The 25,787-nt window shown below is 36.8% G+C and overlaps 1 protein-coding gene across 1 annotated transcript; it reads right to left on the bottom strand.

Annotated features, from left to right (window-relative positions):
* Positions 1–13,323: 13,323 nt before the first annotated feature.
* On the bottom strand, positions 13,324–19,627 carry DMRTA1 (DMRT like family A1). Its single transcript, XM_039475064.2, has 2 exons — positions 18,742–19,627; positions 13,324–15,455 (listed from the first exon to the last, which is right to left on the bottom strand). The coding sequence occupies exons 1-2, from the start codon at positions 19,412–19,414 to the stop codon at positions 14,608–14,610; spliced, it is 1,521 nt and encodes a 506-aa protein (XP_039330998.2). The 5' UTR covers positions 19,415–19,627; the 3' UTR covers positions 13,324–14,607.
* Positions 19,628–25,787: the final 6,160 nt, after the last annotated feature.

Here is a 25,787-nt window from a genome sequence, read left to right as displayed (position 1 = left end):
ATGGTATGATCAGAGTTCACTCCAGCCACTTCCCAGGTTTAACTGATTTTCCCGCCTCAGCTCCCCAGGTTGCTGGGACTCCAGATGCCTGCCACCATGCCCAGCTAAATTTTGTATTTTCCGTAGAGACAGAGTCTCACCAGGTTACCCAGGCTGGTCTCAAACTCCTTGCCTCAAGTGATCTGCCAACCTTGGTCTCCCAAAATCCTGGGATTGCAGGCGTACACAATTGTTTAGGGGGGAAAAATGCAGCCATCATTCTTGGCACTTCTATTTCCATCATATCCCACAGGCAGTTCATCAATAATTAAAGCATTAGTCCAGCCACTTTTTATCACCTCCGCAGCTCCAATCTGGGTCAGAGCCACCATCGGTCCTCAGCTAGACTATTGAATAGCATAAGTGTTCTCCCTGCTTCCTCTCTTGCACTACAGAGCAGTTATTTCTCTACAAAGTAAATGCAAATTACTGTAAAATGTAAACCCAGTCTTGACTTCCCTGCTCAGACTATCCAGTGGCTTCTGAGACATCACACTCATGTTATTATTTCAGTTTATCACTGTGGCCACCAACACCATACCAATCTTTCTCCAACCTCTTTTTTATCACATTCTGTTTTAACTATGCTGTTCATTCATACTGCAAATAAAACTAGGCTCGTTTCTGTTTTCGTCCTGTGCTTGTGATTCTCCTTGGCCCCATACCTGCCTTGCCTTTCACTCTGCTGTGTTCAAATGCTATTGTAGTAGTCTGTTCTCACACTGCTGTAAAGCTATTACCTAAGATTGGGTGATTTCTAAACAAAAGAGGTTTAATTGACTCACAGTTCTGTATGGCTCATAGGCCTCTGGAAACTTACAATTGTGCTGGAAGGTGAAAGGGAAGCAAGGCACATCTTACATGGCAGCAGGAGAGCAAGAGGGAAAACTGCCACTTTTAAAACCATCAGATCTGGTGAGAATTCCCTCACTAGCATGACAACGCATGGGGGAAAGAGCCCTCATGATCCAATCACCCACCACCAGTTCCCTCCCCTGACACATGGGAATTACCATCCAAGATGAGATTTGGGTGGAGACACGGAACAAAACCATATCAGCCATCTTCTCTGAAAAGGCTTTTTCTGACCACCCAAACTGAAATATTCATTGCTCTCACTTTCCCACCCACCAGTATTCTCTCTTCTTTTATCTTGCTTTATGTTTCTTCAGAACATTTAGCACTACCTGATATAGTTTGTATTTACTTGTCTATTTATTACTTGTTCACGCTAACTAAAATATCAATTTAACAAGGGCATGGATCCTGACAATCTTCTCACTGTTGTGTCCTCCACTGCACAGAAGAATGTCTGGATTACAGAAGACGTCAATACATTTCTCACTTTATACATGAATGAATCTTATCCTACAGCTCCATAAATACTCGGGTAGGTTTCTATGACATTCCACTAACTTGATTATCTATACCTGATTGTCTATTACCACATCATTAGTATAGCTTTATAATTAGTCTATGACTGCAATTACTGAATACTTGCCCTGTGTCATCTGATTAAAAAAACCTAATTGGATATCTAATAGGGAAAGCTGATGTCTGACAGTAATTTTTTTTCTTTTCCAGACTGTTTTGCATCTGAGTTTTATGTGAGGTTTTTTTTTTTTTTTTGGCTTTTTATTTTATTTTCATTTTGGAGTGTCATACTCAACAAAAGTTTCTGAAATTTTTTATTGAAATTGCATTGGATGTATAGATTAATAATACATGTGTACATAAATGGGCCAGGTACTGCTCTAAATCTCTTACATGTATTAATTCTTTTAGTCACCTAAATGATCAATGAAGTATAAAATTATTAGCATTATCCTCATTTAACTAATTTAAAAGAGGAGTCTAACAGTATAGAGAAGTTAAATAATTTACCTAAGGTTATTTGGCAAGTAAGTGGTGGAGTTAGAATTTGAACCCAAGTATTCTGCTTCTTGAGCTTCTGTATCTAGCAAAATATCTCCCAAATGACTTTAGGAATAATAGACAACTTTACTAATTGAGTATTGTACTTCTTGGAGCATTCTCCATTAAGTATTTGTGTTCTTCCATAGCATCTATTACAGTTTTATTTTATGTTCTCTAGAAACATTTCACAATTTTTTCACATTTTCATACATACTTAGTTCATTTTGATCCTAGGAATCATAGTTTTTGTTTTTGCTATGAATGTTAATTTTTATTATATTTTATTAAATTTTATTTTATTATATTTTTAACTAGCTATTGTTTATACATATATATAATCATTAGTTTTATATATATATATATATATATATAGAGAGAGAGAGAGAGAGAGGGAGAAAAGCTATTGATTTTGTCTGTCTGTTTGGCTTGTAACTAGTCATCTTGTTGGATTATTTCCTTAGCTACAATTCTCCTAGTTTCTCTTCTATTTTTTACCATAGCAATTGAAAATATTGAGTTATTTTTTTAACAATTATTCATTTTTTTTATTATTCTGCATTGGCTAACACTTCTGGCACAATGCTCAATAGAAGCAGTAAGAGTGACTCTTCTTGCACTTTAAGATCTCTCTAAAGAGTTGCCATTAAGTATGACATTTTCTGTATTAAATTAAGAAAGTTCCTTTTAATAGCAGAAGCTTAGTTCTCTAATACGCATTTTCTCACAATTTTATTTGAGGTGGCAATGTGCTCAAATAAACATATAATTTCTTAGAGCTGTAGTAGGTGATGTGACACTACTCCTGTCATTGAGACATGAGCAAAGTTCTGCTGGAGATTTTGGGGATAGTTTTGTTGTTGTTGTTGTTGCTGTTGTTGTTGTTTGTTTTTTTTTTTTTTTTTTCCTGATATAGGCACCACCAAGCCATGCTCTAGAGCCAACCCATGCTTGCCAAGACAACCTATGGTGTGCATTTCTTCCCAAATCTCATTCAATGACATCAGTTTGATTGCTTAAAACTAGTCATGGTTCAAGTATTTATACCATGAAAATAGGCAATTGCTATAATCAGAGATGTTTTCCACCACCTGGTAACCTGAGGATGTTGTTAAATATTTATCAGTACATGACTGGTGTCACACCTTTCTCCTTGCTGAGTCTTCCTTCCTTTTATCAAGAACACAAATGTGATGGCTGAAACTATGACAGACATATTGCGACCAAGAGAGAACCAAAGAATCACAACATGCCAACTTCTGATATCCTTGAGCCACTGACTAAATGTCTCCTGAGTGACGAAATGATGTAATTATAAAATTTACCTGCTTTACCTACTTCAGTGTGAGACAGGTCATATAGAGTATAAACTTGGGATAGGGGCTGTCCAAATGTGTAGTTCAACTCCCAGCTCCTCTACTTGACTTGCAAGATGAGCTTAGATTCCTTGACCCCGTGTTCCTCAGTCTGTCCTCTGTAACATGAGGGAAACCACACACGCACACACACACACACACACACACACAAGGTAGGCATATGGCAATCATTCAACAACTTTAAAGTCATAGTTTGGTAAGAATTAGTTAAAACTTCTGTTTTTTTATAGCTGATCTATTCACAGTTTTTATCCCTAGTAATTTAAAAGATTTCTTATAAATTAGCAATGAAATTTATTAAATGTTTTCTATATCTGTAAATAACATTTTCTTAATTTGTTAATGTAAAAAAATTATACCAATAAGATATCTGTATTTCTGGAATATTTGGTTAATGTACATTATTTTTAGATACACAAGTGACTTTGATTTCCTAATTTACTTCATTTAAGATTTCTGCATAAATAAATTTTCCTTTTCAGCACTTGTCATGTGTTGGTATCAACACATACCTCAGATGTGAAGTTTAATATGCATTCTCTCTTGTTTTATATTCTAAAAGATTTTGCATAAAATAGAGATTATCTGTTCCTTGCCTGTTTGATAAACCTTGCCAGAAACACCACAGACTGGATATTCCCATGGGAGCAGAGGCCTGCACTTTTTACACTACGTAATGGTGGCTTCTCAACTTCGCCAATTTTTAAATAATTTCTAAAAGTGTTTATAATTGACATAAGTTTTCAAAAAAATTAATATAAATACTAATGTTATGACTTATTTTTTCTCTACTGAATCTGGTATTCTATCTCCTATATCACTTATAATATTATGTATTTATGCCTTCTCTCCTTCTTTCTTGGTGAGTCTTTCTACATGTATTAATCTTTTCATAGAACAACTTTTTGCTTTTTTGACCTGTACTTTGTTATTTAATTTCTACTTTATTAATTTCTACCTCTCCCTGTATGATTCCCTTCTCCTTTCTCAGATTCATTACCTATTCTTAGCTAGCTTCTTGAGTTAAATTATTTGATTATTTTTAAACTTTTGAAAAGTAACATATTTAAAGCTACAAATTTTCTTTTCTCAATCTCTTAAGCTGTATCACACTGTGTGGCAGTTAATTTGTAACCATCACTCACCTCTAAGTATTTTTTACAATACTCCATTGAAATTTTACTCTCTACTCATAAATTACTAAGAGTACTTTCATAGCATATGAAAGGAGGAGATTAGAGGAAAAACGTTGTTATGGTTTTTCTTCAATTAAAAACTTTTTAATACAATTCTGTTGTGACCAGAAAGATGTCTGGCCTGTATAATAATCATACTTTGAAAATGTTCAGATTGCCTGACTGGCATAAAAATGAACAAATTTATAGTTTTTCATCTCAGTAAATAAGAACACCATTCAGCCCAGCTGTTTAGAGCAAAACTGTAGAAGCATCTTTGGTGCCTTTCTTTCCTTTACACCTGAATCCCTAGGCAAATCTTACAATTTCTGCATTCAAAATTGATCTGCAATCTTATTACTGCCTACCACACTTCCAACTCTTTTTTTTTTAATAACAATCATCTTCTAAGCCACTGTCAGCCCTTATCTGGTTTACACAATAGCTTCCAAATGTACTTTTTTGCTCCCTTCTTTGCCCATTTGTTCTCCACAACAACACAGCCAGAATGATCTTTTAAAATGATGTTTTCCTATGCCAAAAAGCTCAACTTTATATGTTGTCTTGAATGAAATTCATGCATAATCCACAGGTTATGTCACTTTCCTAGTTGGGACATTGCACTAAAATTATGTTAAGATGCTAAGATTTGAGAAAAGTGGGTAAAAAGTATATGGAATGTTTCTGTACTATTTCTTAAAATGACAAGTAATTTTAAAATTATCCTACAATAATTTTTTTAAAGACAGTGAAACCAGCAGTAGGTCAGCCTAAAGACATTAGGCATTTACTATTACTGATTCTTTACATTTAATATGTGCCCAAGCTTTGGGCACTTGATTCAGAGTAAGAAAAAATACATCTTTATAAAGCTGTAAGATTGAAAACCTAAGAAATCTGTAACATTTTATCTGCTTAATTTTGTTCTGTCAACTTGGTTAAGACTGGAAGCTAAGTTTCCCAGAATTTCCTTCCCTATATGTTTCAACGTTTGAGTTGGCCCAAAGAGGAACTCTACAAGATTTACTAGGCAGAAAGAAAGCAGAAGCCATTACAGTGAGAAAGTATTACAATAAAACACAATGACAGACTCAGAGGTACCCAGGAGGTCTTAACTTGTCCTCTCTCTCTCTTCCACTAGATAACGAGCTTATATTCCTAATTGCTGATCTTGCTGACCAGGAGTAGCCCCACTCCCACCAGCAGGTGCTTGGCTGAGGACTCACAGAAGCAGCAGCTACATAGAGAAAACCTCTTTCCATTAGACACCTCCATAGTGCCCCCTCTATTATGCCACTCTGGCAAGATCATGTGCAAGATCATGGAGATTAAAAGTTGGAGTGGATTTATTGTATATTAACTGCTTATTCACCTGTTGATTATATTCCCTAGGCAAACCTCAAAGATGGTACCCCCTTGGCAAGGAAAGCACCATCATTATCAAAGTCCTCTGTTGTGGCTTTTCCCTGTATGCTAGGAATAGCTATGAGATTTGTGGCCAGAAAAAGAGACTCCCTGAATTCACAAGGGATGATGCAATCCAGGAGTAGTGCAATCCAAGAGGTGGCTCTTATGTGGCAGCTACAAGATGGACACAAATTCTACTTTTTTTTTTTGAGATGGAGTCTTGATCTGTATCCCAGACTGGAATGCAATGATGCAATCTCAGCTCACTGCAACCTCCACCTCCCAGGTCCCAGTTCAAGCAATTCTCCTACCTCAGCCTCCCAAGTAGCTGGGATTACAGGCACGAGCCACCATGTCCAGCTAATTTTTGTATTTTTTAGTAGAGACGGGGTTTTACCATGTTGGCCAGTCTGGTCTTGAACTCCTGACCTCATGATCTACCTGCCTCAGCCTCCCAAAGTGCTGGGATTACAGGTGTGAGCCATGAATTCTATTTTTTCAAAATTGTGCTAAAATTTGCGCCAGCCCACGAATTCTACTTTTTTTAAATTGTGCTAAAACAATTACCAGAATAATGTGACTTGCAGAGATGTTTTGCACTGACTAATCAATAATTGTGTTTCTATAAATGAAATAGGTGTGCAGGTTAACAAAGTCATACTTGGTTTGTATAGGTGGAAAAGCTATAGGTCTGATGAAGCTAGGACTGTCTCGAATTATCACAATAAAAGTCATGACCCCTCAACATACTTCTAGAGGTGAACCTCTTTATAGACCCAGAGCCTCCTGCAGAAAGTGAAGATGGGAACGCTTAAATAGAGACTCTGCTAGACTTTCAGTACTTTACACTGCAGACATTTGACTTAGCTTTCTCCAAAAGAACCTAAACCAATGTACCAAGAGACTCTGCACTAGGAAAAGATAAATAACCCTACTTTTCAGAGTTCACTGGACAACTATTCTCTAGAAGCCTAAACTGTCACTGTGGTCCACCAGGCTGGATAGGTCTTAAAGCGAAGAGGAAGGTCTGATCGTCAGTGACATTTTGGTTAAAGTCCATCTCACAGTGAGTCTGATGGGTTCCCGAAACGATCCTCCATTTATTTCCTCATTTCTGGAATCTTTGGAAGATACATATTCAAAACTGGCAGAATGGGTATCTGACCTGCAGACTGAGGACATTACAATTGGAAATATCCAGTAGGGTCTTGAGAACTTCTCTCCCTCCCAAAGCAGTGAAACAAAAGCAATAGCACATTCCTAGAGGGTCTACCAAAGTTTGTACCACAGTCAAGGATGGAAGGGGTCCTAACACATTCCCATTCAAATCACCTATTTGGCCCATGAAGAAGGCAGTTGGATCTTGTAGAATGATATAAATTATTAATTAGGTAATAATTTTAACTGCAGCTGCAATTCCAGATACAGTTGCTTTATTGGAACAAATCAACACAGCCTCTATTTTTAGTAGCTTTTGGCTACTGATGTCATACTTTTTCTCTATACTTGTAAGAACCACCAGAAGCAGTAACACCCCTTCATAATATTCCTTAAGACTCTATCAACTCTCCCACCCTCTGCTGCAGTGTAGTCCACCAGGAATTGTTTGCTTCTCCTCTCTATGAGGCATCAAGCAAGTCTACCTCACAGATATCATTCTGATTGAACCCAGTTAGCAGAAGGTAGAAAATATTCCAGATATCTTGACCAGACATATGCATCCTGGAAGCTGGAAGAGTAAATCCTATAAACATTCATAAGCATGTAGTATCTGTGGTATTGGCCTGGTACATATTGAAACATCTCTTACCAGATGAAAAGCATGTTTCTGTGTCTGACATCTGCTACCTGTAAGAGGTGGAGCTCTGTATTTTGGTTGCAATAGATACCTGGTGTGGGCATCTTCAAACCATTTACCAAATAATCCAATCAGCTACCAGTTTTGAGTCAGGCCCAGACTACAGGGTGGTTCTGCAACAAAACCAGACTGCCATTCAACTTTCCCTGCCACTTGGGCCATATGATCCAGCAGATCAATAGGGTTTGCAGTGTCTGGCAGTTAGAGATCCTAAGGGAAACCTGTGGCAGATCTTTATAGGTCATTCACAGTGTACCCCTCTTAGAGTTGGAGAAAAGTTTTGTTTTCCCAACAGAAAATTATTCTTCTTTTGAGGAGCAGCTGCCTTCCTCCTTGTTATGGGTTTCCATCAGAGTCTTGACACTTAGTATTGGCAATCAAATAATCAGGTGACCACAAATATTCATATTAACAAGGTGTTATCTGACTCACCAAGTCTTATGTAGTGGTACTCCATCAAGTGTAAACAATAGATGAATTTTCCTCCAAACATTTTGAAGTACCAAATCAGTTGCATGGAAAGTGGCTTAAATTCCCAGGGCTTCTATTCCTGCCACACAGCCTCCTCTCTCATGTGGAGTTGTCTATTATGGCAGAATGAGGAAGAACAATTTTATCCTTGTCCACAGATGGTTCTGCTCACTATTCTGGCACTATCTCAAGTAGACAGCTGAGGCACTACAGGTGTGGCCTCGAAGTAGAGTAGTGAAGTAAATGTTTCCAGTGGGAAAAACTTCAAGCTATACACCTGATTGTTCATGTTGCCTGGCAGGAGATACGGATAGAGGTACATATCTAGAATGAGTCATGAGCACTGATTAACAGTTTGGCTGGATGGTAAGTAAGTTAGAAGAAACAAGATTGAAAAATCAGAAACAAGGTCTAGAGAAAAAGCATGCAGAAAGACTTTTCCAAATGGGCACAAAATATGAAGATATTTTTGTCCTACACAAAAGCTCATCAAAGAGCAACTTCCCAAGAGGAGTATCTTAAAAATCTTACGCACAAGATTATCCATTCTTTTATTCTGAAAATTGCCCAGTTGGCTCATAAAGAGAATGATCATGGAAGCAGAGATGGAGCTTATGCATGGGCTTAGCAACGTGGACTTCCTTTCATTAAGGCCAATTTGGATAGAGCCACTGCTGACTACCCAAACTGCCAAGAGCAAAGATCTACACTGAGTGTCTGAAATGGCACCATTCCCTGGAGGAACCAGCCAGCCACCTGGTGGCAAGGTGATTACAGTGGATCACTTCCATCATTGAAGGAGCACCTCTTTGTTCTCGCTGGGAAAAAACACTTTGGCTAGATATGGTATTCGCCTTTCCCACTCCTAATGTTCTTGCTAAAACTACCAGCTGTGAGCTTACACCATGCCTTATTCACCTTTATAGTATTCCATATGACGTTACTTCTGACAAAGAAACTCATTTTATAGCAATGAAGTGGCATGTTGGGCTCATGCTCATGGAATTTACTGGTATCTTCATGTTCCCTTCATCCCGAAACAGCTGGTCTAATAAAATTATGGAATGGTCTTTGGAAGACTCAGTTATGGCACCAGCTGGTGAAAGCACTTTATGGGGCTGCAATAATGTTTTCCTAGATGTAAGATATGCTTTGACTCAGCTATAAATATGTAGCGATGTTTCTCCTATGCTCAGGATTCATGAGTCTGGAAATCGCAGGGTAGATATGAGAATGACTCCTTTCACATTAATCCTAAGGATCCACTGGTAATATTTTTGTTCCCAATCTGTATAAATTTTGACCTTTCAGATTCAGAGATCTTCCCAAAGAAGAAATTCATGAGAGAATACAACATTGTACTGGAATCTCCGACTACCATTGGCTATTTGGGGCACCACAGACACTGAAACAGGAAAGAGGCAGGGGTAGAATTCCCAGTATTCAGAAGATCCTCTAGAACATCTTTTAGTCTTTCAGTATTTTGTGGTAAAAGATCATTAAAAGCCACAACAACCTAATAGAGGCAGGACTATAATGATATAAATACATCAGGAACCAGGATTTGGGTCACTCTACCCAGTAAAGAATCACAATTAACTGAGGCACTTTCAGGAAGCAGAGAAAATATGAATTGCATAGAAGAAGGAAGTTATAAATACCATCTGTGATCTTATGACTGAAAATGAGGGCTCTGGCAGGCAAAAATATTTGTCTATTTATTGTTTCAAAGTAAGTGTATTTGTGTGTGTGTATGTTTTCCGTTTTCCATTTCCCCAATTCCTTACTCTAACAAAATATATATTAATAGTGGTTACCTATATCTCAGGATTAAAGCTACAGAATATTCAAATGAGTGTTTGACTGAGTAAAAGAAAAATTAGCATAACCCACAGATAGGGAAGTCAGTCTGTGTGTTCTCTTTTGGGGAGTGGCTAGTGTGTTTTTATTGTACGGGATAGTTGTATCAACTTCAGATAAAAGAACGACTTTGGTTTTGCCCTTATTTGGAAGTAAATATGGTCAACATAGGTGACTATGAAAGCCGTGTTGACAAGGAATATACTGTACGAGACTATACTGTCAGTTTGGTTGCTTGCAAATTACATTTCTCAAAATTCCCTTTCCTGTATTGTTCGAAGTGAGATTGGCCCAAAAAAGGAACTATGGTGAGATTTTTAAGGTAGAAGTGAAACACAAGTCATTAGGCCTGGATACCCAGGGATTTCCAGGCTGTCCTCACGTTTCCTTACTCCACATCCAGCTTGTCTTCCTGCCTGCTGACCTCACTGACCCACAGCAGCACAGGCTCACCATCAGGTGCTCACTCACAGACCGACGGAGCTAGAACCTACACAGACGCATGGTTTCCCACAGCACCCTTCAGAGCCCCTGGCTGGGAACCATTTCAGTGACTGGACATGCTGGACTTCACGGAGTTTTCAGTTCCTGCTTGTCCACCCACACCAGTGCTTCAAGCAGAGTGAATCTTTCTCTAATCTGCCAGACTTTCATTTTCAAGCTCCTCCTCTGTTTATGTTAGTTTAAATTTCTATAACTCCTTTATTTCCACATATTACAAGAGCTCTGTTTTCCTGATAACCCTGACTAATAAATGTAGCATAAACACAAACTATGATTTTTGCTGTTTATTTTCTTCAGATAGCCCTGAAAGTAATCCAAATAACATATATATTAAAACATTACAAAAGTGTGGCTCGCCTATGCGATGAACAACCAAGCAGGAAGTCTGGAACAAAGCCTGTATGCTGCTCTGGTGATGGCTGCCCTTTGGGCTCCATATCCACTAAGTGGATTCAATGCAATTACAGTACTCTTTGTTGAGAGACAGCCACCAGGGGGCAAAGATTATATCTTAATACAAAGTGATAACAGTGAGAGTTACTTATTTAGCAGCCGGTATAGAAGTATTACTGTACTCTGCCATTTATTTAAGCTTTTATCTCCATGAATCTTGCAAGTTAAATATTATTACCCTTGTTTAACTGAGAATAAATGTCCAGAGAGTAGAAGTCTTAAACCTGTCCAAATCTTATCGATAAGTCCGTTCTAGGTTTCCTCAACTCCAAAACAAATGCTTCTTCTAGGAAGACATATTGGTATTTACCTTATAGAAAATGTACTAACGTTTGTCTTTGGTGCTCTTCCATGGCCTCTTTAGGCCCCACTCATGCCTATATACCTTACACTACCTCTGTCAGTTTTAATCCCTTGTAAGACATGTACTGTGTTCTATGTCTTTTCTGCCTACTCTCAGGAGGCTATCACATAGACAAAATTCTGAGGAGCAAAACTGCACTGTATTTTATTGACAAATAATGGTAGAGTGTTTTCATTTTCATAGCCTTAGAATTGAAATTTCATTACCTATTTATTTTAAAAATGCTTTCCATATTTTTGACGAGCTACAAAATGATTCAGTCCCAACATTAAACCAGTAATGAAAATTCCCATCAATCAGGTCTCTGATTGGTATTTTCTACATGCATTTTTCAATGAGTACAAGATGCATTATCATACAAGGCAGACATTACACTCTTGGACAGCTGTTAACTGTGAAAAAGTCATTCCTTATGTTCCTCTGACTACTCTATGAAATGTTTGCCTTCCAAGCCCTCTAAATGATACAGGATAAACCCGATTCATTTTTGCAATATGCTAGCTCTTAAAGCATTTACCCCCTCTTTCTTCTCACCACTAATTAGTGGCTTAGGAGTTCAGGCTTCAAGCAGCATCCATGGACATGAATATCAAGATTACAAAGAACTCATTGATGTACCAACATCATCAAATAATACCGACATTGGTTGATTGGTTGTTTTTGTACACATGACAATATAGACTGTGTACAACTTGAGGCAAAGTCTTAATCACTTCTTTATATCTTGTGTCTAACACAGTTCATGGCATAAAATACGGTGCTTATTAAATATGCATTGAATGAATAAATTCTTAAGCTAATATTTCCTATCTTTCATTTATTTCAGACAGTGAAAACCTAGTATTTGAGCACCTATGATATATCAGACACTGTATAAAGCTGTGAATGGACAAAACAGACGTGAATCCTTCCTCAGACCTTGGAGTCTGAAGTTGCTGAAGTGAGTATAATAATTCTACTCCAGATGACTCATATTACTAACTTTAGGGAGAAAAAACTCTACTGCTGAGCATCAGCATCCTCACATACTATTAAATTGTTAGACAAATAACCTATTTTACATCCTTATATTATTATAAAGGGTATGGAATGTGTAAGCATTATATAAATTAAGTTTTATGATTATAAAATTACATTATAAATATGAATACTGCCCAAAATGGATGTTCTTCCAAGTTCAAAAGCAATTCAGTTTCTCAGATACAAGCACATCATAAGACCACATAAACAATGCAGTAACTATAGAATTATTGTTTTAAACCATATCTCTACTGGATAATGTAACTTCCCTTAGAGCAAAATATTTTACATTCAGTGTCCTCTATAGGATTTAGCACTTTTCAGAAAAATAGTATTCAGTAAGTAGATTAATGCAATAGAAACAAATGAAGAATCACAAAGGAATCTAACCTGAATACCATTTAGGAGATTGAAGAACCCAGTGAAATTGTATGCAAAACTGTGTGTCTGTAGGCCATTTTGTAGAGTTTTTCAGTTTTATCCGGGTCTCAAAGAGATCTATTATATGTAAGAGTTTCTTACTCAGTATATATTAATTGAATTTCAACTACTTGCTAGACATTGTACTTTAAGCTTAGAATCTAAATTTTTTTCTAATAAATGAATATTGAGAACATCAACATTTTCAGATCTGCTTTCTTAAATTCACACCATTAAAATTAGTACATAACCTGTTAATCACATTTACATCCTAAATCAGCATCAGATTTTCTGAAGTAATTTAATATCACATTTTCCGGCAAAATATTCTTTAGAAATACATTCTTACTGGCCTCATGAAAAAAACCTCCATAATAATATAACCTATAGGGCTTTAATATATAGGTACATAGACATATATATGCATATACACACATACACACACACACACACACACATACATATAATTTAAAAATCTTTAATGAGTCCTGCTGCTCAATTGTTTAAACAATCTCTAATTCATCAACTATCTTTTACCACCACTGGGTTTCCATTTATTTTTAATAACAATGAAGCTACTGTCCTTCAAAAAAATGATGACATACAAAAAAAAAAAAATGTTCTAGAAATTGTTTTGTAAGCAGTTTCCTCAGGGACTTTCCACTGACTGAAATCGTTTTCAAATGTGCCAGATGGAGGACAAAAAGTATGTTTAAAATTGCAAGAATACCTCTGAAACTTCGTGGCAGTTCTTCCCCTTTGGAAATGTCTCTCCTCAGTGCATTAAGCATCAACTATCTCCAGTTAAGAAATATTTATTTGAGCCGCTATTTTAGTTTTCTGAATGAAATTATTCTTACCTTTCAGAATGGCTGACATATATTCTTGTCCCAAACTTATAAGAAAAGGGTATCTCCCCAGATACAAGCATAAGCACACTTACAGTTTGAAACTCTCATCCACAGATGAGCACTTTACAGTATATTCTTGGAAACAAATGTTTCTAATTCATGTACTCTACAGAGCTCAGTTGCAATTGGTGATAGTGGCCAGGAGATGGCGCAGTCTCGTTTCCTAAGATTTACTTTGTAGTCTATAATCCAGTGCTAACTTTAAATAACGGCACTTATTTTCACATATGGAAGCTAAGATTGAAAAATACAACACTCAGAAAATATAAATTCAAATCGCTCCAATGGTTTATTTGTTACGAATCACCTATCTGCAAATAAAATATTTTAAAAATACTTTGAATAACTTTTTTCTTTCCTATGAACAAGGGACAGAATAAAAGAATAAAACGTTCTGAAGTAGTAATCACTTAGAATTGCCTTAATTGTTCAATTCTTCCTTTTGGTTTATATTATGATGGATTGCTTTATACTTACAAATGTATTTTATCACTAAAAATTCCACTTTTCAATAAAATAAAAAGTATAGTTTTTAAAATAAAACATTTTTGCAAATGATAATTTAGGGAGAAAATTCATTAAATATTTCCTGAAATAGCTTTATTCAAGGCACATATAGTGTTCAAATTTACTTCTTTCACTTAATAAATTCTAATGAAGGATCTTCAGATCTAATGCCTATTATATTGCTTGTGAAAAAAATAGCATTTTAAAAACCTCATAATCTAGTCACATACTTACTGAAGTATATTAATGGATATGTGTGCATGCGTGTGCACGTGCATGTATTGCACACTTCTAGAAACACTCCAGAAAGGAGGAATGGACATATACATTACAGACTGTCCTGATTTGGTCTGAAATACAGTCTACCACAAGTTATTGAGTCTTTACTGGAAAGGTAGGAAGAATCTCTAATCATCCCTGAAAAGGCATAATCCAAAGCTGGCCGAAAAGGCAGGGTGGGTACCAACCCAGGTGTTAGGTAGGGTGACATAAAACCAGATAATCCTCTTCCTGCAGAAGAGTATGCCAGCCTTAATGGACTGATACCTACTCTAGGATTTAAGCTGTAGAGATTTGAGTCACCTCTGTAAGATGCAGAAGTAGTTTGAAGAGGAGAGAAAGCTGATTTATTACCTAGAGTTCCAAAACCAATTCCTGCAAGATTAAAACTTGAAGCTCTCTGAAAGGTTGTGTTTTCCAGTTCTCCTGAGCTTGCTAGGTTCCTGTTTTCTGGCTTGTGTTCTTTGCCATTTAAAACCTGTTCAATGGCTTGGACCACATCCCCTTTGCAGAACTGCAGAATGCCTTCCAGACGGCTGCGCCTGTAATTTGGGAAAATCTTGGTAAGGATATCAAGAGGATCTCTTGGTCTTGAGGACACTGTAGGAAGGCTGGCCCTGGTGGCAGTCAAGTCTTTGACCCATTCACTTTCATTTCCTGATTCCAGATCAGAGGATGATAAGGACCTGGGACTCTCTTCACCTTCTGATTGCTCTCCAGGATGAGAAGATAGGATACTATCATGCTTGTTGGAGTATTCTGAAATAGATGACCTGATGCTTTGTTTCCCAATGACACCATTAGACCTAGGAGATGATCCTAGGGAAAGTTGATGGGATTTGGAGATTGGTTCTTCTTGTCCATTCTGGCATGAGTCACATTTACTCTCTTTTTGTTCTGGAGAAGAGGGGGGGAAAAAAAAACAATCAAATATAGGGAAAACTTTCCAGAACATAGTACTACTCACTCAAAAATAATGCTGGATAATATAATTCATTCATTTATAATAATTAGTAGTATTTATATACTTTAAGACATTTTAGTGAGTAACTCAAATTTAAAAGATTATTCAGAAATGCAGGTGCTAGAATAGTAAAAAATACACTATTCTATCATTTTAGAATCATAAAGATTTGCAATATTAAAATGCAGTTATATTTAGGAAGCCAAAGATGAGAGTGTATTGTTACCCCAAAGTGTTCTTACAACACCAATATGGCAGACTGACCTTCCTATCTTGGTTGTGTGGGATCTTCCTAAATGTCACCTGTTTTGTTGTTATCTAAGTGAAATTTTTTCAAAATGACACTATGAAAAAATAACTAAATAAAATGACTAGGGAATAAAGGAATAATCTAAGTTTGAAAATGATTATTCTCTTCAATCACTAATGCTAAATTTCAGCAATTTTTTAATCTTATATTTCAGGTTATAATTAATTTACTTGAATAATGTCAAAAAAAACAAAATTGTTCATTTCATTTCAAATTTAAACTAATAAGTACTACTGCTATATCAATCCCAAATATACTAGAGTGTGCATATTTCCTTTTATGAGAGATGATAGAGATGGTATTTTTCATAATCCTCTATGAAACATGTACTTTCTTTTTCAGTCCTTAAGAAATATCAATAACAGACTTTAAAATCAAAGTCTATTTTAAAGTCTATTGCAATCCATATTAGTGTTCAAATTGTCTTTTAAAAACAACATATTAGGCATTTGCTTTTCAATCACAACCCTCCTCCAATGTTATGGGCAATTTTCTAAAAATACTTTTACACAAAGTTCTGGTTTTTCTATCTCAACATGTTGAGCACGTTAATCAAACAAGAATATTTTAATACCCTTTGCCAGGCTAACACCAGATAGATAACAATAGCCATATTCACTATGTAACTTTTGCTTTGGTTTACATTTTTCTATAGCCCTAGAGATATACATGTTAAGAGTAAACTGTAAAGTGGAATGTGTAGATAATTCTGTCCAACTTTCTTTTTTCTACAAAGTTTATGAATGTAAAACACATATTGCCTAAAGCAGTGATTTGTAAATATGATTTGCAATAATACTCTCATGTTTTCTCCAGTTTTCTTAAGAAGCAGTCAGTTCTAAATTCTAAAGAAATATCTACAGGTTATTTTAAAATTAAAATGTGTATGATTTAGCATTTTGAAGTTCAAAATGCTCTTCCTATATGCTATTCCCCTAAGCATAGGATGAAAGAATGTCGCTACCGCAAAATTGCCAACACTCTAGTATTTTCGACTTTAAATAATACTACTTTTCTAATGAAATCTGCCAAGTGGAAACAGATTAGCACTGGTCCTCCACTCCACTTTATTTATAAATACGATTCAGTGAGGATGCCCCCAAACATGTCGAATATCAACATTTTCATATCCATAGCAATTTACGCATGAAATCATAAAATAATGTCTTATTTTACTCATAGTACAATATATGTAATGAAACACCAATCTGCATAAGATGGTTTAGAAAACATGGTGTCTTTAAAATATTATGATACCATTTAAATCATCTCTCTGTCATCTCAAATCCCACAGCTTGCTTTACTTCTATTGCATTTATCATTGTATATTAAGCATTGTACTGTAGTTTTTGGATACATAGAGTCTGCCTTCTTTTGAATATAAGGTTCTTTTGTGTAGGAAAAGCTCATTCACTTCTAAATCACTGTTAGTCTTTGTCTAATGAATGAGTAAATTAAATAGACTATTTTACCACAGTTCATGGCTATTGTGTAAGAGGAGGCAGTCAATTTAGAAAGCTATTGAAGTAGCCTTTCAAACATTAGTGTGCTTTTTATGGGGAAGGGGGCATCATCTGAGGCAAATAACAAAATAAAATCATTAGCTCTATAAAACAGAACACTTTGATACCAACTAGAAATCACATATATCAATGTCTCACAGGGAGCTGTCAGCCATTTCACATTGGTGTAATTTCAGGAATTCTAACTTTTACCTCTCTTTCATAGCTGTTTCACTTAATAACTTTGCTCTTTAGCACCCTTGATCTTTCATGAGAATTGTATAAAATCTGTTTTGCTTGCTTAAATTAGAATATATGCACAAAGGGGATATGTGCCAACACAAAATTCATTCGGAATTGAATGCTTCATTTCAATTCACAGACCAGTATTTTTCAAAAGCACATTCCCTCATTTGTTGAGATCTGCAATTTTCACAATTAAAGGAAGGCTGCTAATTAATAGTTTACTGTATAGCTATCATATGATTTCATATAATACAACTTCATAAGTTTTGTGTAAGTTTTGGACTTACACACACAAAAAAAATCACAATGACATTTCCACTGCTTAGTAGGCCCTGTGGAGGGCTATGAAGTTCACAAAAACATATCTCCTAACACTGGAAATGAAGGCAACTGACTCGCAGTCAATAAATAAGAGAGAAAAAAAAGAAAACTCCTTAGACAAAAACCCTCTAATATTAAACTTTGAAATTCTTATGGTTTTACAAAAGACCATTTACAAAAACAATTTAGAGGGAAGGAAGAAAGACAGGCAACGGTGTGACAGATTTCAGTTATCTTCCCCACATCAAGCTTGCAACAAATGTTTGCCCCAACATGTAGTAGAGAACTGCATCCCCAGCTATCAGAGTTCCCCACGCAAAATCAGCTCTGGTTTCACAGCTGAACACGGTCCAGAGCAGGGAGGATCACCTGAGCCCCGGGAGGTTGAGGCTGCCGTTAGTCGTGATCGCGCCACTGCACTCCAACCTGGGTAGCAGAGTGAGACCCTGTCTCGAAAGAGTACAGAGGAGACTCAACCACAGCACCTCTCACTAAGCTCTCGCTCAACGCCTGCTTGAAGTTCTACTCACACAGTGAAAGTCAAATCAACTTTCGCGCAAACAGATCTACCCCTAGGGTGAATTGCTCGTTTGTTATCACCCACGCTTCACTTTTTCACGATCTTATCTCCGAAGGGAACGAAAAGTAAACGCCTCCAAAGTGAAGGCGATGGGCCTCTCACACTCTCAATGTCCATATTGCAAAGCAGTTCCCCAGAACTTAAAGTGCTTCCTTTAAACAACTATTCCTGCCCGCCTAAGGGCACGGCTGCTTGTTTCAAAGTTTCTTTCCAGAACAACCATTTCCTTGAGCAACGAGTCCATGAAGGACCAAACTCACCTTGTTTTTCCTCAGGATAATCTTGCTGGAAGACCTCGAAAGCGGGGGTTGCGGAACCGCTGGCCTGTCTCAAGGCACCGAGTCCCAGCGCAGCCGCAGCCGCCGCCGCCGCCGCAGGGCCGCCGGTGGCCTGGGGATCCTCGGCTCTGCCGCCGCCCCCGGGTGCCCGACCCCCAGGGGGCCCGGACAGCCCCGAGCACAGGAGCCTCTGCAGCCCCCGGGCTTCGCTCTCCTCCTGCGCCTGCTGCCTGCGCAGCGCCACCTGGGCGGCCATGACGCGCTGGCGCTCGGCGATCAGGGTGCACTTGGCACACGCGCAGTCGCGCCAGCGGCAGAAGCGCTTGTGGCCCTTGAGCGCCGACACCACGCCGTGGTTGCGACAGCGGGCGCACTTGGGCGTCCGCGGGTAGCCGCAGCCCCCCGCGCCCACCCCCCTCTCCAGCCCCGGAGCGGGCGGGCAGCCCCGGCTTCCCGAGGTGGTGGCGGCGGCGGCGGCGGCCGCAGCTCGCAGAAAGAGGCTGGGCGGCCGCAGGAACGCCGGGGGAACCTGCAGCGCCGACGGGACCGGCAAGGCCGGGGAAGGCGGGGGAGGCGCAGCCACCACCAGCCCCGGGGCCAGGTGGGGTCGGCCGCTCCCGCCGCGGTCTCTGCCGCCACATTGTGACCGCTCCATCTTCTGGCCGGTCGCAACTGGAAAGTGCGCTGAGCGCAGCTAACCCTGCGGGGAGGCTGGGGGAGCCGGGCGGGACGCGCCGGGGTCCTGCTGAGCCCCACCCGCGCACGGATGAAAGTTTGACACTTTCCGCTCGGAGTCGGGACGACCGCGTCCCGGAGCCGGAGGCGCTGAGCGCTGCAGCCGTCCCGTGAGCCTGGCGCAGTCCCGGCCCCTAGGTTAATTAATGCCCCGTGCCTCCAGCCAAGAAGGCGAGGCTGGAGAGGCTACTCCGCCCACCCGGGCTCCGGGCCAAGCGCGGAAGCGGGGGAGGGCCCGGGGCGGAGAGTGGGAACCTTCTGGGAGGAGAGGCGGCGACGAAACCCGCCGCAGGGCTGCCAGTGTCTCCTCCCCGCAAAACGCCGGCTTCTCTTTCTTGCTTCCCCAGGAGTTTTCGACGTCTGCTTTTGTAAACTGGTCTTTACAGCGTCCGCTCTTACTGCCCTTTTAAAATTAAGCAGAGTTTGAATTTCTCCTTTTCCCACTTCCACGCTTCTCCTAAGGAAGTTTGAAACTTTGGATTTTGACTGCTCCTTTCAGGTTCCCAGGTGAAGTCTTCATGACTGCAGCAGCTTTGCCAATGTTAGTGCGAGCACGGCCTGATAGACTACAAATTTGTTACCAGAAAGATGCCTTATTCTAGAAGGGTCTTAGGACAGCATCAAAACAATGGATAAATAAATGAAGGGAATTGATTCACATTCAGTTTCTTTTCATGCATTCTATTTATTGACACATGCAAATATGGACTGTGTGTATTATATTTTAAAATGCTTTAAAGTTATAAATCTCTGCAACTATAGGCAGCAATTGTGTTAAAGCTGTTTCAAAAATACTTATGTCAATTGTAAAGTATTGGGAAAAGTCGTTTAGATCACTATTTAAATATGCTGTCACAAATGCATTCCTCACATATGAATTTAATGCCTTTATAATAAAAGATCATAAGGTGTTTAAATCAAAAGAGCATCTGATGTAGAAAATTCATGAATGTTTATTATTAATGGAAGGTAGAGTTAGCGCTCTGCCAGCTCTTCAAGATGATATCCAACTGCCTTGGACAGATTATTCACTTTCTAGTACTAAGATAGCAAGTAATAATGATATGTTTACCATTCCACCTGTTCACATTCAGAGCAGACATTGCTGATCTATCTGGCCTTTCTCCTGCAAACCTACTCAGCACCATCACCACCACTACCATCCTCTCATGCAAGCATCCCATTGGAGAGGTTTTCCACCCTTCCTAATAACTGGAACTACCTAGGGAACTTTTAAGAGTTAAGCACTCCAATCTACATAATGTATCCTGATTCTTTTGGTCTGTGTCTTAAACTCTGAAGGTGATAATTACATACAATGTTCAGAATTAGCACTCAAGGAATTCCTAACCTCTGGGATTTCTATGATACCCAAACTTTCTCACAACTCTTTATCTTTGCTCAAGATACTCCTGCCTAACTGTTGTCCTGTGAACTCACATCCATCCAATGAGAGATGAGTTATTAGTTCTACATGGGTCATTAAAATACAATGAATTACTTAGTAAGAAAGCAGTTACCTTTTCTATTCTTCTTAGGAACTTCTAGTTACATAATGGGAATGTTCAGCTTAATGCAAGTATGTCTTTTAAATTTTTAAAAACCCTTTTGTGTTTTTCTTTGTTGTTTTAATAATAACAACAAAGAGCAGAAAGTAAAATGTTTACCTAGAATTTAGCAATATTTTTCTGTTTTTATTTGATGTTTAAAGTTACCTTATAATTATGGAAAGTAATATTAGTTTTCATCCAAGGAAGTAAAAATAGTTTTTAAGTAAATGTATTTATGTTAAATATTTGTCAACTTACATGAAGAGTGATGCAGATAATCTGTATATGGCAAAATAAACTGAGGTCTGGAAAACATTGCCTCGGTGGTTTTGCAGTCAAAAAACCGTTGTTCTCAAATTCTAGATCCTCTTATAGTAAGTTACTTTATCTAACTCTGATCCTCAATTTTCTCATTTGTAAAATGAGAATAATCATATGATTACTTGAGGATTAAATGAGATAACATACCTAAATCATAATACATATAATGAGATACATATTTTACTGCTCCGAACACCTAGGTTCTCAACATGTTACTTTTATTAATAAATTTTTTTAAATATTAATATTTAGGAATATTTCAAATGCTAAATGAGAATTTTATTATATTTTGGAAGAACTTCCTTGCCTTAAATGAACTCTAAAACCAGACTTTTTATACATTCTAGCAAATATAGGAGAAAGGTAACCAAAATTGTTGGTGATCCACAATTAGATTGGTATTAAAAATGTAACTATTTTCATAGTAAGTATCCCATCTTGGACTTTGAGTGATTTGCCTAAGTGGTAACAGTGCTTTGAAGAGAAAAGATATTGGCCGGGAAATTAAGAGAGATGGGTTAATAAGCACTGTATCTGATAGAAGTTAAGGGCGCTTCTAATGACTGGATTTGTGGTGTTGAAAAGTAACTCTCTCTTTTCGGTCTTGGTTACTCAGCTGCAAAATGAGACAGTTGGGTTAAATAATTGCTAAGATTATTTAAACTTTAATAATTTATGACTTTAATGCAGGCATGTCTAATACAAGATCATTGTGCTTCTAATATATTAGCAATGGAAAATCTGAAATTAAATGAAAAAAAAAATTTGTTTTACCCTAACACTGAAGTAGCTCTATATTACTATAAGATAAAATATATTTCAGAGCAAATACTATTACTAGGAATAATATTTACTTGATGAAAATAATACATCAATTAATTAGGATACTATAATTCTAAATATGTATGCGCCTACTAACAGTGCCTCAAAATTCAAGAAGCGAAAACAACTGTAAAAAGAAATAAATATATCTGCAATTATAGTCAGATTTAAACATCTTCTTTCAATAATTGATAGTATAAGCAGTAAACCAGTAAAGATATAGACAATTTGAACTACACTGCCAACAGATAGACCCAATAAAATATATACAGCATTCAACTCAACAACTGCAGAATGCTTGTCTTTTTGAAGTGCATATGAAACATTTACCAATCAATCATATTCTGGACCATAAAAGCAAGGCTGAATAAAAAGATTCAAGTTGTACAAAGTATGCTTTTTGACCACAATGAAATTGAATCAAACCAATAAAAGACAAAAATCAAGAAAAGTGCTAAAATGTGTAGGAATTAATATCATATTTTAAGAGAACTCATATTAAAAGAAGAAATATAAAGGGAAATAGTATTTAAACTGAGTAAAAATGAAAATACAACATATCAAAATTTGTGGGGTGCAGTTAAAGCCTTACTTTAAGGAGATATTTATATCAATAAACACCTATAATAGTAATAAGAAATCTCAAATCAATGACCTCAGTTTTCAACTTGTTGGAAACTAGAAGCGGAGCATTAAATTAAACCAAAATAAGTAGAGAAAGGAAAATAATTTAAAAATGAAGAGAAAGCAATGAAACAGAACATAGAAAAATAAAATGAAATGCAGTGAAAAGCTGGTTCTTTGAAAAGATCAATAAAACTGACCTCTAAACTAATCAAAAAATATAAGGAATGAAACATGTGAAAGCACTACAGATTATACAGAAAATAAAAGAGAAATACTATAGACAACTTTATGCTATTAAATTAAATGACTTATGTAAAACAGACCAATTTATTTAAAAAACACAGTTGCTCAAGGAGAAATAAATAAACTGAAGCCCTTTATTTATCCAATAAATTGACAAAACTTAAAACATTCTGACAAAGAAACTTCAAGAATCAGATGTCCGCACTAGTGAATTTTACCAGGTGTTTAAGGGAGAAATAGTACCAATTATACACAACCTCCTACAGAAAATTTCTTAAATCATGGAATATTTACTAGTTCTTTCTACACACTAACATTACCTTGATAACAAAATAAGACTAACATCACATTAAAAAAAAAAAAAACTCCAAATATCCCTCATCTACTTCTGATTAAAAAAAAAAAAAAAAAACTCCCAGCAAACTAAGAATAGAAAGAACTTCCTCAACCTGCATAACCTATATATTTTAAAAATAGAACAAACAGTACATTTAATAGTGAATGACTAAAAGCTTTCTTCCTAAGATCAGAAACAATACAAGGGTATCCACTCTCACCACTTAAATTAAACAATATACTGGAAATTCTGTCTAATGCAATCAGGCAAGAGAAATTAGTTAGACATTCAAATTGGAAAGAATGGTATAACACTCTTTCATTTGCAGTTGACACAACCATCATCTATTTGTAAAATCGTATAAAAACAGAAAAAAAAATGCTGCTAGAACTAAGAAGTGATTTTTGCAAGACTGCAAGATATAAGATCAATATAAAATTCAATTGTATTTCTATAAAGTGAAATAAAACCCGATAATGAATAACTAAATTTAGTAAACAAACCTTTTCACAGTAGCATTCAAAATATAAAATGCTTAGGGATACATCTGATAAAAGGTGTGAAACACTGAAAATTAAAAACTTTACTGACAGAAATTAAAGATCTAAACAGATGGAGACATATACCATGTTCATGGGTCAGAAGACTCAACATTTTAAAAATAATAATTCTACCTAAATTGATCTTTAAATTGATGCAATCTCAATCAAAATGTCAATAGAGTTTTTAAATATAAACTGTCAAACTCATTATAAAATTCATATGGAAATGCAAAGGCCTACAATAGCCAATGGATAGAAAAATCAGCCATTGTGCTAGAAGAGGGATTTTAGAAATAGAACCACACGTAAATCTACAGCTCATTATAGACAAAAGTGGAAAGACAACTTGGTGAAGTTTTCCTAAGAAGGCTGTATGAATTTGAATTCTAATATACAGTTCATTTCATCATCATCCCTTGTATTTTTTTCTTTTTCTCTTAATTGGCAGTGTTTTTCCTTACTAGGAAATCAATTATGCCTTCTTCTAAAATAACAGTGATAACCCAAAATTCCATAAGGAAAATAATGCTGCAACACCTCAGTTCACAGAAAGATAATCACCATTGTGCAAATTCCTGGTAAGTACGACTGGGGGAGACTTGAAGCAAAGCATAGCCAAAGCTCCCATCATTGTAACATACCCTACCTGATCTTTCTTTGAGTAAATTATACAGACTATTGTGAACTTGTTGACTTAAACAGTTCTTTAGAAAGGATTGTTGTTGACTTAAGGAGTATAACAAGAAACCTTGGTGCTATTGTGGTTTATTGTATATTCAAAAAGCTATGTTCAAAAGCTATGCTCTTTATTTAGCTTCTTTGCCCTAATAGGGCTAAGTCTACCATGTAAATAGGGCTCAGAACTTATGAAACTCTTTTTTTTTTAACTCATAGGATATTTAAAGTGAATCCATGCTTAAGGAATGTGATAATCATTATGATTTGTTTTACACTGAGTAGAACCCACCTTCATAAATTAATATATGTATGTGAAAACATTTCTTCATAATTCAGTCCTTAAACAGACAGCAATATAGTTTTATTCAGGAAGTATGTGAAAGCTCTTTATTTTGCTGTTAAAATTTACAGCAGAATAAATAAGCACATATTAAAGATTGAAGCATGTTGGTAAAAAGTTTGATTAAATATTGCATCCTAGGTGAATTAATTAGGAAGAAAAAACAATAGACAACCAAAAAACTTCTCTCATAAAACATTACCATCCGAAAAAGTCTTCTGTGTATGACAGACATCTCTTTCTAATTATTATAGCTACCTTTTTAAAGAGCTGCTTATTATGTTTCAAGCACTGTGGTTGGGGCTTTAGATACATTATGTCACTTAATCTTCACCGTCACCTTATTGAAGCCAATTATATTATCCTAATTTTACAAATAAGAAAACAGATTTTCAAAGAGACAAATTCTCAAAGTAGTCTAATATTAAAACTCCTTATTAAACTTCTAATTCTCTCCAGAAATCAGGGCAACTACCTCTGTAATATAGACTCACTCACAAAGAAATCTGTTAGGTGGAGTTGTTCGCGTTATACAGAAAGGTATTTTTTGGCTGACTCATTAGCAACCCTAAAAATGCATCTATTCTTTCAGTTAACAACAGTCTCAATTTTAAAAGAAGTTTTAAAATTTTTTTTAAAACTTCAAAACTCCATATTTTACATGTCTCGGTAAACTTTAATGATGGCATTCTTACTTGACTTTTCTCTTTCTTCCCCACACCTCACCTGTAAATAGAGGTAAAATAGAAGTGAAAACTTCTTGATACTTTTACCACTGGAAATTTGAAACACGTTTTCCTTTTACTCTGAAGAGTAACCAAATTCAGATTAGA

This window comes from Saimiri boliviensis, chromosome 2, assembly GCF_048565385.1.
Source record: "Saimiri boliviensis isolate mSaiBol1 chromosome 2, mSaiBol1.pri, whole genome shotgun sequence".
Classification (NCBI taxonomy): domain Eukaryota; kingdom Metazoa; phylum Chordata; class Mammalia; order Primates; family Cebidae; genus Saimiri; species Saimiri boliviensis.
This window is presented reverse-complemented; position numbering and strand designations above follow the sequence as displayed.